This window comes from Diadema antillarum, unplaced genomic scaffold (genome assembly GCF_040938485.1).
Source record: "Diadema antillarum isolate AM-2024a unplaced genomic scaffold, OU_Dant_1.0 seq00000822_RagTag, whole genome shotgun sequence".
In the NCBI taxonomy this organism is placed as follows: Eukaryota; Metazoa; Echinodermata; class Echinoidea; order Diadematoida; family Diadematidae; genus Diadema; species Diadema antillarum.
The window spans coordinates 1,010,840-1,031,099 of record NW_027271699.1 but is presented as its reverse complement, the minus strand read 5'-3'; the positions used below and the strand labels follow the sequence as shown (position 1 = coordinate 1,031,099).

General features: G+C 37.4%; 1 protein-coding gene across 1 annotated transcript in view; it reads right to left on the bottom strand.

Moving 5' to 3' along the window:
• The window catches only part of LOC139739950 (unconventional myosin-IXb-like), an 83,058-nt gene extending 64,973 nt beyond the window's left edge, over positions 1-18,085 (bottom strand). Inside the window, 4 exon segments of the mRNA XM_071650549.1 lie at positions 9,877-9,971; positions 12,969-13,574; positions 13,576-13,824; positions 17,856-18,085. Coding sequence (XP_071506650.1) covers positions 9,877-9,971; positions 12,969-13,574; positions 13,576-13,824; positions 17,856-17,939 — 1,034 coding nt within the window. The 5' untranslated portion in view covers positions 17,940-18,085.
• Between the last annotated feature and the right edge of the window lie 2,175 nt (positions 18,086-20,260).

The window sequence follows — 20,260 nt, the reverse complement described above, 5'->3', positions numbered from 1 at the left end:
CTGACTTTCACTGAGCTATTATCCACACTTTGCCCCATGTATGCACTGTTTGTCTATCACAGGTGACAAAAATTTTCATCATCTGTACAGTAAGAATTTAATGCTTTCTTGAATGGTGTGTATTGCAAAAATATGTATCTCATTTCAATTGTGCACTTGTACCTTGCATGCCAATATCAATTTGCACACACTGTTGCAGAAAAAAAAGTAAATGAAAGCATTCATATTTTAATGCTGAAGCTAATACATTGTATTTGGCTATTATAGGCTATATCTACCTTCCTTTAGAAAGAGTTAAAAAATCTATTTCCCCAAAATCCCAATGTGGAAAGGATTTTTCATTTCAAATGCTATGTATTACCAATGTACTGATGAATAACGTTTTGTTTGTATTGCATGTGCATTCACACATACACTTGTAATTAGATCAGTAACATGACTATTGCCTTTGATTGAGAGTACAAATGGACAATATCCACAAATATCATTTGTATCCTGGCTGGGACCCAAGGAATAAATTTCAGCATCATTAAATCAGGACATAATAAAATTTTTAAACAGTTGTATTTCCAGGCACCAGGCAGAAGACTTCATGAAAAACATGACCTCATTGCCTGTTACACAAGAGCAAGTCAGTATGCTATTTCAGGCACCACACCACAATTCCTCACTTTTGTGCACACCTGTATTTTCTCCCTCATTTTTACCCCACTTTGTGTGGGAAAAATGATAGACAGTTCCTCAAAACAAAATAAAAAAGACAGTTCCATCAAAATGTTAAAGTCTGCTTTGGACAGCCAAAATTTGCACTAAAGGCAAGTGCAAAATAAAGATTAACCTATGGCATCTATTACAAAAGAAAGATGTATAGATTACAGTACATCTATTAAACATTAGTTTCTATGTGCAATACTTCGAAGTTGTAGCATCATTTGCCCAAGCACACAAATATTCTGGCATATGACAGCTGCAAAATATGCTGAGGAATTGAACTGTAATAATGCCTCCAGAACCCTTTGAGGTACGTAGATAGAAACAATGTGCACTACACAAACATGGATCAGTACTGTTTGGATGTTTAATATGCAGACAAATTCATATCGTTAATAATGTATTTTGTCTGATTTGTGTGATCCAATTTAACAAAAGAAAAAAGAATATTATCAGAATTCCACTAATAGCATAAAGCCTATCATAGGCAAACAAATCTTCAGTCACATCATGTTAACATCAGATTAAAAAACCACAATACACTCTACGACAAGATAATTGTAAAATGTTTATAAGGTTAGTGGATGCCAGGACAGTCGCAACATAAACACAGAGCCCTCTTTTTCTAGTCCATGTAGTCAACCCGCCTCCTGTAAAGCAATCCAGCTGGCATCTCCACCGGAAGAGCTATCGGGCGGGTGGATGACGACAACGTCATAATGACGAGATGGAGATTTTCCACAAGGGAGGGGCTCAGAGACACAAATACAAACACACATACATCATATCTTGACAGTGATGCTCATGCATGCATACAGTGAATATATACACTTATACAAATACCACATCAGAAGTGATGACACTACATACGAGGCATAGCATCACGATCATGAACAGTGTGTATGTACCAGCATGCTACCCATGGATGACGCAGAATGAGTCAACATCATATCACCTCATGAGAGGCAGAAAGGGGGGCGGGGAGGAGGGGGCAGGGAGAGATGGAGAGGTGGGGGAATGGGGGCAGTCTGGATGTCAGGACCGCAAATCACAGCAGTAACATAACACATCAGAAACATTATGTCTAGTAGGCATTCAATAATTCATAATAATAATATCTTTAATAACCTTTATTAAAATTGTTAGACTTCACTAGCGACCATTCTTTGCCTGTTTTTCACCTACAGGTACTTTCATTGTTTTACTCATTACCGGGTTTTAAATTGAAAGTTACACATACTTTCCCCAATTTGTTCAATACCCTATTTATCCTACAAGTATGCTGTAAATTCTAATGGATTCACATTGCAGCATCATCCTTGTAGACTAAAACATGTAGGCATAGCTGCCAACATGTCTGTATACAATTTACTAATCATTCTTCAAAAAATTACTTTAATAACAGAGGGTTGTTTTGCATAGAGGCAGACAATACACAGAACATTACAAATACTCTGAATTTCACACAGCCAAAGTGGTAGTCACACATGCTATTAACAGTACTAATTGTTACTAAATTTTACTAACATGTAGTTGGCAGCTACAGTATGTGTAGGTCTTGAGGGTCTAGATGTACTATACACTGCATGTTACTGAATAGTGATCATGACACTGTGGCTATACCCTGACTGTCGAGAATCAAGATACACTGTATTCAAGTTGATACATAGGATGACATTTCAAGTTACATTGAACCCATTTCTGTATAAGATACATGTAGAACAAGAGATGACAACCTAGTCTGTTACTATTCATAAAGACAATTAATGCAATATAGTTAGCATTATCAAACAATGGTATAAATCAACAGTATGTAAATATATATCAATTACACCTCTCCTACTGTTTTGGTGAGTTCTTGTTCTTGAGGAATGCCATCATAAAACAAAACAAAAACTTCAATTGGTTACTATTACCACCATCCTGATAGTTTGAATTATAAAATGCAAATCTCAAATATGTCTGATGCAGCATGAAGATATTGACAATAGGCAATGTGCAATGTACTTGTGATTATATTCAGTGCAGAGTTCATTTTGTCTTTATGTAGGACACAGAAACTAATTTTCATTTAGTCACTGTTCTGGTATTGCATACATGTTGTATATCAATTGACAGTTGAGCCCTCGTGGAAGAGTTGGATTCACAAGAGATACGCATTAATCTTGACTATCAAACAGAGCACGTATCTATCTACAAATTGTACATACCGGTATATGCAAATTATCTGATATATCACAACTCTATTCTTGGTGGGGTTTTTTTTTCCCTCTTTTTTTTTCCTTTCGGCCACGAGTCCTCACAATTACTCGCCTCTGTATCATAAGTAATGGCTAATAGCATGCCATAACAAGATCTATTTGGAGCTCAATGCCTAGTTGTGAAAACAGTGGATCAATAAATCAATGAGGCTTGTTTGACTAGCCTGGTGATCTGCCTGGACTAGTGTGCAGCTTCAGACATTTTACCTCACTTAATATCAGTAACTGGCTTTGAATTCCTGCAGATTTTCATATATTTTATGTATGAAATTCTGTCTTTTTTTCCCTTCTTTTCTTTTGCATCATGTGTGCGTGTGCATTTTGAGGGAGTATTTCCTTTTTTGGGGGGAGTGGACAGTCACTAAAAGCTTGAAAACAGAAGATGGTACAGAGTAATTCAATTGTGATATAAAAAATACTTTTATTATGCTATTGCATGTTGCACTCTTATGAGGAGAAATTGTAAAAGACCTGTCAAATCTTGCTCTATTTTTACAACCAATCTACAGGCAAATATGCATGATTTATCTAAAGACACATACAATGTACATACAATGACTGTAGACCTGTCTACCATCTCAATTGCTTTTCAAAAAGTCTAGACACTGAACCACTGGACTGACATTGTCCTGATTCATCTGATTTGAAGTATAAATCTATTTGATTTTGAGCACAATGTGGAATATAAGTTAGAGGAGGGGCTGATCAGGGTCAATGATTTAATCTAGTCAAATACATTCCTGATAAAGATGTCTAAATATGAAGACTAACACCTAACTGGGACCAGGGTGTGTTTATCCCAGTACACAAAGCACACCCTACAACACGCACAGTGATCTCCATTGATTCGTCTTATATTGGATTGCAGGATCCAAACACTCTGATTGCACCCTCAGACACCAAATGATATTGAATTTTAATGACTCAGTCAGCCCAATTAAAATATCTTTCTTATCTTTTTTTTTTAATGCTACCAATTTCGTGTAATATTGATGTTGGATAATGTATAAAGCTGTTATTTTCGAGAGGGTGTAATTTTCGCGAATTTCGCGAATTTCGCGAATCACAGTCGGATTGCGAATTTAACAACACGTGAAAATGTCGCATTGCGCTATAGGTAATACTGCATTTACGATACCATTGGAGTCAATTCACGAAAACAACATCTCGTGAAAATGTCTCTGACCTTCTCATTCCTGGAAAAATATCTGTATGTGAAAATAACAGCTTATACAGTACTTAGTACAGCAATGTTACATTTTTTTCTTTTACTCAGGAGTAAATCTACTTTTTCCCAGTCTTTGCAAATGTAACTGCGCTGTATATCTGCAAGAAGAATCAGACGCAAGCATCTACAACACTGACAGTTACAATGTAGGAAGATACACACTACAATCAATCATCATGCTAACATATAGGCCTATTTGTAACAATTCAGATCTTAAAACTTATGAGACAGCCCGTAAAGGCCTACATTAAATCTATAAATTTTGGTATGGCACTTCTAATATGCTGTATGAAATGGATTAAACCAGTCCGTATGAAAGATTGGTGTTTTCACTGCTACAATGTATGCTCAAAACACCCTTTATGATATTTTTTTTTTCAAACACAGTATCTGAGTAACAGTCTCAAAAATTAGATCTTTTTCTTCTACTTTTCATTCTCCATGCTCTCCTCCCCTTTACACACACACACGCACACACACACACACACACACACATACACACACACTCTCTCTCTCTCACACACACACACACACACACACATACACACAAACACACAGCGGTATACACGTTATATTGACTGCATGCAGGTGATGACAACATTAAATACTTATGAAGGATCATCATAAACATCGAAGACAACATCTGCCGCAGTTGCTTGAACTATGCGCAATGCACGCAATGAGTAATACTTTCCTAGTGATAACTAGTGATTGCTATCATCACAGTGTACTCAAATCTTGAAATGACCACAGAAATAAAGGTATTAAAGGTACTGTTTACCATTGGGAGCAGTGATTCAAAAAATGTTCAAGATATCACATTTGATGCATGTGTAGGTCAGCTGTATCATAAACTACAGTACCATGTCAAATTTTTGCAATAAAATCTAAAATATTTATAACGAGATATCACAATTTTTCTCACTAAACCATAACTGTTGACAGTTTAGTCTAGAAACATTATCCTAACTATTGTTCACATTTTGTATATTAAACAATACTTAACATTAATTATACTCATTCAAATGTTTACATTGGTTGTTTCTATCCATAAATCACATTTTAAAACTATTTTGAAGTACTAAATCTGGGTTTTGGTTTCATTTGCAAATGGTAAACTAATGCCTTTAAGATTTAAAAAACGATTCCTCAGCTCTGTCCCCCATTCCTCCCACCCCGTCAGATCTTACCAAGGACTGTCCGGAGACAGAGTCATCGGCCTACACTGCCAGTGACACTTGAAAAATGTCAATTAGCATGCCTAAGATTACTCCACTCTCCACATCTTTCCTGTCCAGCTGATGAAAAACACCCATCTGTGGAGGAGTGGGTGGCAATCACCTTGAACTATGGGCTCTACATGGACAACTCTAGGAGGAGTGTTTAAGAGGGTGTTCAGATAGTGAAAAAAAATTCTCTCACAAGCATGTCTGTAAGACACATCTTCATGATAGCATAAATGTTATAAAGTTCACAGGTCAAGCTCTTTGATATGACACCTTGAAAGAGGAAATCTCACTTGAAATCCACTCACAGCCTACAATTTGGTGATTACTAATGAAATGTGATTACTAATGAAATGTGATTCTGCATTTGTTACATTGATGATCTTGATAAAAAAAAATTAGCATCAAAGTCATTTCTGAACATGTTTGCAAAAAAAAAAATTATATAACCATGTGAAGAAAAAAAACAACAACACTCAATCTACTCTGGACAATTTCAACCAATGGCTAAAATGAAATATATACATGTATATATGGACATTGCTTGTGAATAAAACCACATCATTTCCAATAGTTTACAGTCCAGTCCCCTTTAACCTATATATTGTGTACTGTCTACCAAATTAATTTATCTGAAAATGCTTATATGGCATACTTGTCATAAATGCACTACACACTAAATGTTCTGGGTAATAAACTCACTGAACTGGTATAAAATCAGAAGAGATATCTTGAGAAAAAAAAAAGTTATTGATACTGCAATGGAAACTTGGCAGGGCAATGAAAACTTTCTGGTTCGGATATATACACTTTATACAGGCAGGAAAATGGTCATAAGAAACTTCCTTCTCTAATGGCTTTCATGTGAAATATCATAATATGCTGAATTAGGTTGGCAGAAACTTAAATGTCAATGCTTATCAAAGAATATTACCAGATAATTATCCTACATGTATGCACCTTGACTGACTAATTCTATAATTTGATGTGGAGTATCAAAATAGAAATGACAAAATATTACCACTCCTAAATTTGTGGTTGTATATTAATGTGATACATTATCCTTATAAGAGACAGATACCACAACATTCCTGATGTCTGGTATTATTCAACCCATTTAGAGTTTGGTGCTATGATATCTTTATTACATTTTTGATAATTCATTTTCAGTGTTTCAGAAGGTAAAGTTTAAAAAAGCAACTCTTTCCTAAAATGTGATCCATCTGTTATTCATACATGTTTGTTTCTGTCGCAGATATTTCTGAAGCTTCTTCAAAATTGGTGAAATTATTTCACTGATTCTTGAAATATGCAACTTTTGTTGTTGTCTTTCTTTTTAAGATTCAAGGTCAATTTTCTTTCTCAAATTGGCCATTGAATACCGTGAATCTCTTCTTGATTTTGTGCAGATTTCCAATAATTAATTCTTATCAATTCTATCAAATCTTTCTTCAATATAAGATATACAGGGAAATTTAGAGGTACTTATTATTTTGTTGACGACAAGATTATACTTTCTGCAGCAAAAATTCCCCCAGGATTAAAGGACAAGTTCACCCTCATAAACATAAGGATTGAGAGAATGTAGCAATATTAGTAGAACACATCATTAAAAGTTTGAGGAAAATCAGACAATCCGTTCAAAAGTTATGAATTTTTGAAGTTTTTGTGCAGTAACCGCTGGATGAGAAGACTACTGCAGTGTATGAATAACTTAGATGTCACATGCGTACAACAATATAAGGAAAATATAAAGAGAATTTCACAAAATTCCATCTTTTGAAAAAAGTACACATTCCCCTGACTCGTTTCCGACAAATGTTATGGGTAATATTGTTCCCCCTGCCTATAGAAAGAGGCAAGTCACGTGCTCTTTTATTATGCGAAAAAAGTGAAAATATGTTGAATTTTCTTTTACATTTTCTTGATACTGTTGTACGCATATGACTCACAAGCTGTAGTAGTCTCTTCATCCAGCGGTTCCAACACAAAAATTTTAAAAATTCATAACTTTTGCATCGATTGTCCAATTTTCCTCAAACTTTCACTGATGTGTTCTACTAATATTGTTGCATTCTCTCAATCCTTATGTTATGAAGGTGAACTTGTCCTTTAACTTCGCAAGCAGGTGCAGTGACCGGCATGTTACTAGGACTTCAGAATCTCGGGGGGGGGGGGTGGGGGGGGGGGGGGGGGGGGGGGGGAATACTGCAAGGACTACACTGCAGTCAAATTCACGCTCAAACTACATGTGTAAGTCTCTCAGAACCTAAAGGTACTCATACAGTGTACACGTAGTTCCACTGCACTGTCAATTGCCATAATCTGTATTATATGTCAAAGCGCATTGATCATGTCATAATCAGAAATACACTACATGTAATCTACTTGTACAATAAAATGTAATATTGTAATTATAGAAACCATGCGGCAAGTTACAGGCACTGTCTCACAATATCTCCAGTTTGAAAACTCTGAGCTGCGTGGTTATACAAGCTATAAGGTGTACATGTACCAGTATCTTTCACAATTTGTCAATAAAAGCTAAATGTTTAAAAACTTGATAATCTGTGAATGACAGCAAAATTCTTGTACATAAAGCTGGAGTGTTTTTTTTTTTCCGTAAATATATATATTTTGTCCATCCATTTAAATAGCATTAGGTCAATTCAGTCAACTAAGTTTGACTTTCCTTTTTAATCGAGCCACCACGATGTTAAACAGTATAATTATGTCATTAAATTTGTTAGTACAACAGTCAATTACTTAATAATACAGTATGCCTAAAGTTCCATCTGAAGAAATTAAGCATACACTTACGTCTCTTCACACTAGTAAAAAAAAAAGGCTCATATGAGTGATACACCAAATAAAAGTCAGTGTACAATTCCTTACAATATACTAGAATATAAAGTTCAATTGAAACTGGATGATAGCACCATACAGCACACCATGTTACAATGTAATGGGATGAGCGATAGAATACACATCATGTATGAAGCTGGTAATACAATGTAATTGTGTGAAGTTTGTGTGACATATAATTACATTAATGATGAGTACTCTTTTGGCACCACATTATAAACTTTGGCCCATGAGAACAATAGAAAGAGCATAGATCACATGGCAGAAATGCATTCTCTATTGCATTAATTAGCATCTGTGTGTCATTACCAAGGCAGAAAAACGAATGTACAGTGTACAATGTAGGTCATATGAAGTAAATAGCATGATGCTCACAGAGACTTAAATAATCGAAAGAACGCAGTAGCAAAGAAAGTTTTCTGATCCAACACGTCCACATTCAGAGCAACAGATAAGAACAAGTAACGTCATACATTTTAAAGAGATCCAATTGCATTCATGACAGTGGTATTAAATTCGTAGAAACACTTCTCCAATCCAACTCTTTTTTCTGTTTGTTTGTTTGTTTTGTTTTTTAATTGAGTCACATTCAGAAACAAAAGAATATGGCATGCTAGTTATTCAATTCTGGTGCATTCCATTCCACACACAGGGGGGTGCTGCTTACCCATTACTTTCTATATTTTCTGTATTTATTGAACATCTGCAGAATGGGAGGAAGGTGCAGAGACTACATTTTGGGAGACGTAAATTTAGAACAAAATGACATATTAGCACAACATCTGTCTTTTTGCATTCCCCTGCCAACATTTTGGGTTTTCTTTTTAAACATAAAGCATCAAAGCAAAGGATGAAATAAAAAAGAAAAGAAAGAGAGGGATATCCACAAAATGAAACTAGTCACACCACATTGAATTTGAAATTTCATTCAGCATAATATACTTTACAGATGCCAGCACACAAATCTTTCAAGAAACATGTAATATACAAATTGTATTCAAGCAATTTTGAAGACATCCTATTTCTCTGGTAACATCTTGTGCCTTCCCTTTAAATATTTGATCATAACTATAGGTTTGTGCAGCAGACTGGTAAAGCCAAATTTACATACAATGTACAGAATTTTGACAGTCAAAACTTCGTAAGAAGTAACTTCCTGAGAGCAAAATCATTCAAAAGATCAATCTATTATGTAGATTATATGTAATTGCATATATTGCAACAAGAAAATGCAGCAACAGACATCACATCTCCATTTCATAGCATGATGTTATTGCATCACTGCTCTTGAAGTTTTCGCCATGCACGTGAATAAAAATTATCTTAAAATACATTTCAGCAGCTAACAATGAACCAAATCCAGCTGTATAACACTAGTATCCATACAATGTACTATCAAACACATAAATGCACTTTTACACTGTACTTTTTGGGTGCAATTGCACATGTACGACGGGACAGTAGAAAAAAAAAAATACTATTCACCATAATCACAAAACACAAAGCTACATCTTTACATCTCAAAACAGAACACAACTCAACAACATAGAACCCTAAAAGTGGTTAAGAAAGGGACAGAACTTACCCATGAACTGTGCCATTTTCTCGGTAGTTGATTTGGATGAATTTGCCAAAGCGACTGCTGTTGTTGTTCACCACAGTTTTTGCATTCCCAAATGCCTGCATCAGATAGGAACATAATCACATCATAACTAATTATAGCTGATTGACAGATTGTAATCTTGATCCCAGAAGGGTATTTTGTGGTTACAATATTCATTAATGATAACCTTCATTTGTGATACCCTTCATTAGCATACATCATTTTCCCAATCACATAAACTGTAAAAACTTTAACAGCAGCAGCACTATTTAATTTCTGTAACAATACGTGTCAACAACACTGTGCTGTTGTACAGTACAAGCTCTATATGATCGTACATGAAAAACATGGAGCACTATCTCTATCTCCAAACTACCATTTTCTTCTCAGCAATTGTTCAATGTTCAGAAAAGAAATATCAAGTAATAAACTTTGAAAATGTATTTCTATTGTGACATGACAATGTTTTAATAGTCATGATAAAAAGGGAAAATTTAAATGGGATTATTGCATTAATGCTCTGCCTGTGCTTGCTGCACAGTAACTACACATTACCAGAAATGCACAAGTCAGCACCGAAAGTGTGACCCACTGGACCTCCGCGTGTTGCACCTCGGTGCATTAAGATCACTTCATTAATTTGCACATACAGTGTACAGGCCTGACCACAAGCAACTTAATGTATTGTTAAGTAAATGCTATTGGGAGAATTCAAAATTACATAATGCATTTTGTATCAAGATTGTCCATATATAGTGTTATGCTTTGCATGTGACTAATTCTACGATAAAATATGCAGTGGAACAGTTTCTTTTGTAAATGTTAATTCATCATCATGAATTATGCACTATATGGTGAAAACATGGTTGTTTTATACAAATAGTTAGCTTTAATTCAACTTGAAGTCACTGGGCAGCAATCACAAATGTTGTTTGAATTATATAGTCCATGGATTATGCAAATTTTGTCTGTATGCCTGAAAGAGATGAAGTGTGCCAACAGGCATCCAATTCTGAATGTGCGCGGACATGCACATGTGAAATGTGTGCCTATTTTGCACAGTTTGTTTTGAAGAGTTCATAGACTAAATTTAGACCATGGCTTTGATTCAAACTACACCTTTGTGAAGTCACGCCATCATGTTCTCTAGCAAAAATTGTGTCTTCCAGCTATAAAAGAAAAGATATCATCAACTGATGTCTGGATGAAAAGAATAAAGAGAAGGAACTATACAACATCATCAATTCAACAGATGATCATATCATATTTCCCTTTCATTTTCATAACTGATTTAAAATGATCACAGTCTCTAAAGTGAATGAATATGAAAGGCCCCAATATGCACCGATGAAAAAGCAAAGAGGGAAAAAAAATTCCCAGCCATTCTTGGCCACTTTTCTTCATCCCCATAGCTGTTTTGTCCCACAATTTGGCCTTGGAGACTTTAAGTGAATTTGGGACGTGCCTCAAAATAGTTTGCACATATGACGACAGCAGCTCCATTCTTACATGACTTTCCGACCAATTCACGAACCAAAAATAGTTGGAAAAGCTTTCTGCTTCGACTGACCTAACCCTAGAGCATCTATTAATGGAATTCTTTCAGATGAGTGATTTTAGCTGCTAAACTGTGCCCTGGGTTTGGGAATATAATACATCTAATACTCTATGCTGCAACTGGCCAAACAAAACATTAAAAACTGCCCCAAAAATAGAACATCTAATACTTTCACCGACACAAACTGACAGTTTTGACAACAAGCGAAAGAGAATAGGACTGCTTTTACAAGATGATTTTTAAAAAAAAAGAAAATCTCAGGCTGTATAAATATTGACTAAAATTCGGCAAATTATGCAGCTTATATGCTTCCTACTAGTTTAATCTTATATCTCTCATTACAGGTTGCAGCATTATTACAATTTTTTTAGTATGAGCTATCATGTCTCCATGCATTGACAGAAAAATCAAACTGGTATTTATGTGTCAATTGTTATATGAAATTTAGCTTAGCATACAAACACAACTTCTTTTAAAGCAAAATATCAATATATATGTTACCGAGTACTTCTTTAACTCGTTGGATGGGCTAATTTTGCTACAACATGCATTTTCCATGCATCACCCCTGCCCGAGAATACTCGGGACTCGTCCTTAACGGGATAATATACTGTTTACCTAACATTTCAGAAGATCAACTTCAAACTTCTTGTCCACACTGGATATTATTTTTCTAATCATTGTCTGCAGTTCCTACTTATGCATGTCGACATGTTGTACTTGAAAACACAAGTATCATTCCTGTCTGGCTTATAGATTGTGAAAACAAAGTGAGAAATTGGGTGTATCAATGTACATACGAGATTAACTCTCCTATCACTATCAACATTATTAATGTGTTTGCAATCTCTGAGATGCAATTATTTTTGGATGGGGGTTCTAGAAGGGTCAACTAGGGCCTACCATCATCACAACCAGTTGGTGTCTGTTCGGCTATAAATCTTTATTCCTACACTGTCTGTATCATATTTGCATTTGAAGATTCCATTCACAATGCACTTGCTCAGAATACATACATGATTAAACAGCTTACGATCACTGCCTAACCCCTCCCATTTCACACTGTAAAACAGGAGGGCTCAGATAACATATTTGTTAGCATAGTTTACAGAAGAGTCCCCAGACCAGATCTTCATGCTATAACCATAAATATTAGACGAAAGCACCACTCATCCCCCTCCCCCTTAAAGTGAAAAAACAAAAAAACAAAAAACAAAACGATGGTTCACATTCTTTAGTGTCAGGCTAGAAATCTCAATCCACAAGTTTTATCATAAGTGATATGCAGCAAATTTGTGTTAATTTTCGTAAGCTCTGTTGAGTCTATTTGAGTTCAGAACAGACAGACACCTGTAACATTAACCAGTCACATGAATGCTTTAGGGCAATTTTGTAACATACACTGGATGACTACCAGAAGTACAACTGCATATTCTGGATAATGCATTATAATTACGAACACATTATGAACACTCTGTGGATTAGCAGAGAAGGAATGTGCACGGAACTTCCCTACCTCAAGCACTGGGCCAGCTCCAAGAAGAGTCTGTTCCACACCACTAGCTGCTCCTTTCTGGCTCAGTGCAGTCAGGTGGTGGATTAATAACGTAGTACTCTCCGTTTTTCCCGACCCACTCTCTCCTGATATCACAATGCACTGGTTCTGTTTCTCCTGAAGCATCGTATGGAAAGCAGCGTCCGCAATCGCAAATATGTGAGGGGGCAGTTCCCCGAATCTGTGGTTCTGATACAAGTTGACATACTTGGGGTTGTAGATGGGAAAGAATTTGAACGGGTTGACGGCAATGAGGATTGAGCCGACGTACGTGTAGATCTTTCCCTTGCGGAACCGCGCTGAGAGATTGTCCAGGAGGGTGGTCTCGTTCAGGTCCGGCAGTTTGCATAGGTCATGGCAGTCCCCCGATGCCGAGGGCTGCGGGAAGTACCCGCTGACAAAGGAGTCGATGCTCTGCATGTCGGACATGTCGGGCACGGAGCCCGGCGTCTCGTTCACCCCGCGCAGAAAGAAGCGATAGTTCGTCTGGAAGGTGGCCGCGTTCTGCTCCTGACCCACAAAAACCTTGGGCCAGAGTAATTGCACTTTGACGGGGTACTCTCCGGGGGTCCAGTCGGCGCTCCTTGCAGCTCTGGCCTGAATCCTGGCAAACCTCGGCCAAGTAGTACTCCTCTGGCCGGCTCAGTGTCAGCTTGCTGCACAGGGTGTCCAGTAGGTCGGCGGTGCTGGTCTGCTTGGTTGCGTCGATGACCACGTAGTGCCGATCGGGGTCCACAGTGCCCGGGTGAACCCTCACAGCATAGACGGTGTCATCCACCCCAACCCCTTCCGCCATGCCGCTACCGGTGGTCTGCACCTGTTGGTCCAAGTGAAATCATACATTAAACTTTAAACCTGATGTTACTGCTGCATCGAGCTAGTCAGTCATAGGGTGTCCTGGAGCCCATGCCACTTTATGGTACACGTTGTACCTTCTACTCAAACTATCTCCCACCTCCCTTTGTACTTCACCAACACAATACTGTAAAAGTGGATATTTTCGCGCGACTAATTTTTCGCGCCTAGCCGGGTAAGAAGAGTTTCGCGTGTTTTTACATCAACAGAATCAAGACATCACGCACAGGAACATATGGCAAGCAAAAATATTCGCATGCTTTTATTTTCGCGCTAGTTTCTGGTTGCGCGAAATGCGCGAAAATTTCAACACCGCGAAAATTTCCACTTTACAGTATGCACACAAACTACCAGTTTCAGTGACGAGTCAAGAGTAAACTGTATGATCTGGGTGAGTAGTGATGTCTAATAATATCAATATGGCATATTAAAGAGCTAACTTGGTTCATGTGAGAAAAAAAAAAGATGTCATCATAATGTCATCCCCAAAAAACAGGATATATGACTTACAATGCATATATCAAAATATGTATCATATATTCATAAATGTACACACAAATATTATCTACTTGTGTATATAAAGGGCCTATTATATACACATACATTCTATAATACAGTCATGAACACGTATGTGCACAATACACACGACATCTACACCTACCTCTCCTGTTTCACTGAGAGAAAATGAGCATATCGAAACTTATCTGTGTCTCCACACCATACAGGAAGTTAAAGAATAAGAAACTGGACACTTCCAAAACAGCATGCTCTCCACATTAGCCAAGCGCTTTGTTTTCAAGCATGACCCAGTTCACTGCAGACAGATGCATTTTTTTTCTCTCTCTCTTCCAAAGAGAGCAAAGGGCATTGATTTAACACATGTGTCTTTTGAAACAAGGAAACTTAAATTTTATAGCTGAGCAACTGACTGGTCTCAGAAAAAGAGATAATCTTTCCACATCAATGCCACTGCATTATCTGCACTGTGTAAATGAAAATCAAGCTAAAACTGTAAAGGCAGTAACGTGTACAAACATGCATTCACTGTGCTTCAAGTATCTTTGTCTTTTCCACCAATAGAGCTACCAGTAATCATCAAACAGAGAAGCCATTCTACAAGGTGGCAACCAAACCATCCTGATATCCACGCTGACTCAGATTTTTTTTTTTTTTTTTATTGTCCTCGTTTCAAGAAGTCACTGACCAGAGAGAAGACCCTTTGAGTGTGTGTGTGTGTGTGTGTGTGTGTGTGTGTGTGTGTGTGTGAGCAGTTAGTGAGGCCAAGTAAACACTGTCCTTACTCATGTGTTTGAACTCTCCTCCCTCGCTCCCCCCCCCCCCCCCCCTTTCATTCAAAGGGCATTGCCACTGCCGTCTCATCCCAGCACCACAGCCTTGGTTCAGTGTGGGAATGTGTGTTCACGCCTTAAAAGTGAGGCAGTGCAAACAGACAGAGTCATCCGGTATGCCTGCCATGAACTTCATCTTATGAATGAGGGGAGCATGTGTGTACTGCTGTTGCACCCACAGGGTCACTGACATGGCATATGATCCCATTGAAAAGTATCCAGTTAAACTTTGTGTTGGTGTGTGTACATTTACACCATATGTGTGTGTGTTGCGTGTGTGTGAACACATCATACCATTTATGCCACAGCCTGGTTATCATATCCTCCCCATTATGAACACATCCCAAACCAGTTTTAGTTACACACTACATTTGGTATACTAGCCAATGTGAAAATATTATTAGTTCCACAAAGCACTTAAAATACATTTATGACTCTTTATTTTCCTCTTTACACTTTGACTTCAAGGAGAGAGAAATGAACAGTACTTGAGCACAAAAATGTTCACATCTTGTTATTCTCATAACCCTACTTCCTTCCTTTTGTTTTCCTTGCAAAGTTGTTCAAAAAACCCCAAAACATACACCTTCATTTACCTAGATACTAGTATTCTATAAATGGTCATTCACAGTCAATAGCTTACTTTTAACATTACCTTTAAGAAGGCCACACTTTGCATACAAACGTTTGATGCATTATGAACTGTAATGTTGCTGATAAGTCGTATCAAATCTAACAAAAGTTTACAACATAACTACAACATTTTAGATTTGGTCTCTTGTTTTCAAGAGCACTGATAAAACAGACAGATTCTTTAGAATATTGATATACTGGTTCTTATGAAATATTATGAAAAACTCTTCTGTGGAGAATATCAGTCATACCAAAATCAGTTTAATAATTGCAATGGTATTTATATTTTCCCTTCCTTACCAAAACAATCCTAGCTGCTATGAATGAATGCTGCCTTTTCTCCACTCATTCAAATCTACAGCGAGAGGTGGCACACACAATATCAATTCATCCATCTGCCTTCACTAGTATCGTATCATGGCAATTGTCTGCAGACAAAATATCGTGACCATTCATGCATGAATTTGGACCGCATCCTTGGCACTTGTGAAAAATCCATATAACCTAATCAACCAGACAGTCCCCTATTGTTTACCGTTGGGCCATAACCTCTAGTAATCACCAATGTATTACTTTGTAAATAGCTCTCCCTATGTATGTCGCCTATGAGAAGACTGTAATTAAAATATAATATGACAACACTTGGGTATATTGGGCACTACTATTATGCTGTATATCTCTTTCCAATTTTCTATGTATCTCACAATCTGTTTTTTTTTTCATCTTTCCTTCTTGTTCAACATCTCCCTCTGTCTTCATCTCTCACGTTTTCTTTTTCGCATCTCTCACCCTCTCTTTTTCTCTCATTTTATCTCCCATAAAAGACAGAATAGCCACTAAAGACAAAATCCTGTATCAATACTGTATTTTCCCAAATAAACCATGTTAGGCTACCCAATAGTTCGCGCAAAGAACTTGATAATTATATATATATCTGATATTTCTCCTTTGTGGTCAACATCAATACATTGGAGAGAAGGTTGAACCTACAACTCAATATTTGACATAATACCGATTGTAACGATCAAAACACAATGTGCTATTTTTATGTATGTGCTGCAGCAATCTTTCTAGGAATATTACACGCAACAAACACTGTTGATATCCTCACTGTGATCGGGTACCAACTGGTATAATGTCAGACTACAAGATGCCCTTTCCATTCTATTCTCAAATTCGAGATTGTGCTTGAAATGTCATCACGATGCATTTGCGTGACACAGTACAAACATATTTATTCATGAAATTGTACCAAACCTATCACAGAGGTATTTGTGAGTTTTGTACATGCATTGCAAATGTATCTGCTATTGTGGGTGCTGGTAATTCTTTTAAAGCAGGGATTCTTTGATATCTTTTTTGTTTTTTTATCAGAGTGTAGAAAATAGTTGAATTTGGGGGGTAGCCTCCTGCAGATTCAGAGAGACTTAACAACTCATTTTGTGTTATCATTGAAACATTCTGCACAAAGTACAAACACAGTACAAGTGCTTTACTTTCTTGGCAAAATGGTATCAAAATCACACCACAAATGCAAATACAGCCAGTTCTTTTCTTAGCTGACTGCATCATTGTGGAGTTTAATTAAGATAGAGTGGCTTTTTTCATAGTTAATGTGGTTTTAATATACAATTTCACAAACCAGAAAGTAATGCATTTTGACTGTGCTTTAGAATATGAGAGGAAATACAGGTACACACCATCTGTAAATACAAACAATGTTTCAATATATACAAACAATATGACATTGTATACTCTGTATCACTTCTACAGATTCTAGACAAAAGAGTGCATAAACTGCAGAGAGTACTTGAAACCATACAGGCACTCCTACACCGTTTGAAGCAGCACAAAATGCGAGAGGCCATGTTTCCTTTACGAAACATATTGTATGGATACATTTGATAGCAACGCACACAACAGTATAGTAGAAATACCATCATACCCTACACAATATGCCATGATATGCATGTCTACTACATCACGGCCGAATAATAAGCAGTTTACTCACATGAGCGAATTCTTGCGGGAAATTATGCCGGCACGCCACACACTTACACCCATCTTGCATGGCCTCCTCCCGCACTAGCATCATTTAATAAGAGCGCATCACTGCACCTCACCGATTACATCCACTTTGGCGTCAGCACCCCCTTAAAGAAAAAGAGGGGGGGGGAGCACTACCAAATGTGTTTTTCCCCCCTTTCTCAGCATATAAGACTACTCCTCTTCCTTATCCTGCCCCTTCTCTCGCCAGCACAGCTCACATGAATGACTTTCCACTAGCTCTGAACGCTCAGGAGAATCTGGTTTCACGTTCAAGCACAACACTGTGCACACGCATTACCGCACACTACCCGTAGATCCACACCCGACCACTCTATAGACACTGAACTCCGGTATTGATCCAACAGAGCTGCGAGATTTCCTCCCGTCTGTGTCTAATGTCTTTCACAATAATCCAATAATAAACTGCATCACTATTATCCTATATATTGGCAAATCTCTCCCTCCCTCTCTCTCTCCCCTCTCTCTCTTTCTACTGGTGTATAAAGTGTTTGTGTGTGTGTGTGTGTGTGTGTGTGTTTTCTGGATCCTTTCTTGTCTTCTCTGCCTTGATTGGGATGTACGTAAATAAAAAATACATTGTATTAACCTCTCACTTGTTCTCTCCCTCTACCCCCCCCCCCTTTTCCTTTCTCTCTCTGACTCTCTCTTTATCAAGTCATTTATTTTCCCATATTTTTCCCCTTTTTATCTTGCTCTTACTCTCCCTTTTTTTTTCTTCTTCTTTTTCCAGACGCTCATGTCTGCAGTGCAATGCAAAGTGCACATCACGTATGTGGCCTGGGGTTCCAATGTAATCTGCATGCACGCAGTCGTACCACATGGCAGGTCTTTACATTACTGGTGTATTGTGGTCTATGGCAGGTACGGTACAATCATTATTGTTCCAAGGATTCAGATGAGTGCTATGCAATTATGATGCATGCTGAATGTATCATTGAATACACGCCCACCTTGTGTTTCAGCATGACGTGCGCTATTTACAAAGCATATCTTGTGCCCCACCCCCACCCCATTTTCACATGGGAGGTCCCACATTTTCACAAATATTATTGTTTCATTTCCTCAGGTTAAATTACAACTTGCTATAGAAAACTTCAATAACAAATGATTTCTTAAAAGCACCTATAGAACTATTCAAAGGCATGCAGCATTATAATTTGTATGCGATGCATTCTGCACATATGATTGTCAAAACATACACTGTTTGATGCAATGATGGTATGGTTTTTTAGACTATCCATTTGGTCATAGGTTCTGCAGCAAAGCCATATCTACCCAAGTACACGTTGTAGGTAATCAAAACTGCAAAGTTCTGAAGAAAAAAAAAATCTGGTTGGGAATTTTTCAGCAAAACCATATTAACTTAAGTATAAAGCAAAACTGCAAAGCTGCTAAAATATCATATACTTTTTCAAAATAACAAACATAGATGACAAACTTTGGGAACACATTAGAGGCAGTTTGATTTGTTCCAGAGTTTTTGTGTGGGTGGAAGGTTGTGAGAAAGGAATAGGCCTAACATTTCAGTTGTTTGCTTTGATACAATATGATAGCTTCTGAGTATTTTCCTTAGCAGCATAACGATCAAAACATCTTCTATGTGTGTTTCCTTCAAAGGTTTTGAGAGCTTGAAAAGATTACACAGCAAATTTGCATCAAATCTCGTATCAACTCTCGTATCAGCTGACTTTGTCATGTATATGTATTTCACAATGGACCAGATGGGGATTGTCCATCCTCAATATCTTCCAGACCAGACCTGTCTCGGGTTGCCACGATCTAATGCTGCAAGAATGGGACGAATGCGAGGTGCATAACCCCTGGCCATCGACAACCCCCCCCCCCCCCCCCCCCCCCCCCCCGGCTGATATCATCTCAATTTCAAAAAACCAAACACTCGCATCAGTCAGTCGGTCGGTCCAGATAGCATTCCTGGCTACACATTTTGAAGAGAGATGGCCGAGCTCGACACTATTTACAGTGTATTCTGCCCCTGATATGTTATCAAAAAAATTCCCAGGCACACATGAGTCGAAAATAAGTATAGACCGCACCAAATGTGTGACATCATATCCCTATCATCTGTCACCTGAGATTAGAACCTCACAGGGTTCTAAATATGGACTGCATAATGATAGAGCTTTTGAGATCCAGCTTTACCTAATTTAGGGAGCAAAACAAAAAACAAAACAAAAACTTATTCTACCCTTAGCATAAGTCTGAGACAAGTCAAGCAAATGCATATTTTCTCTAAAGAATTTAATTTTGTGGAATTCTCTTCATATTTTCTTCATATTTTTTTTCACTGTATATCGCAACATCACAAATTGTCAGAGATTTCCCATC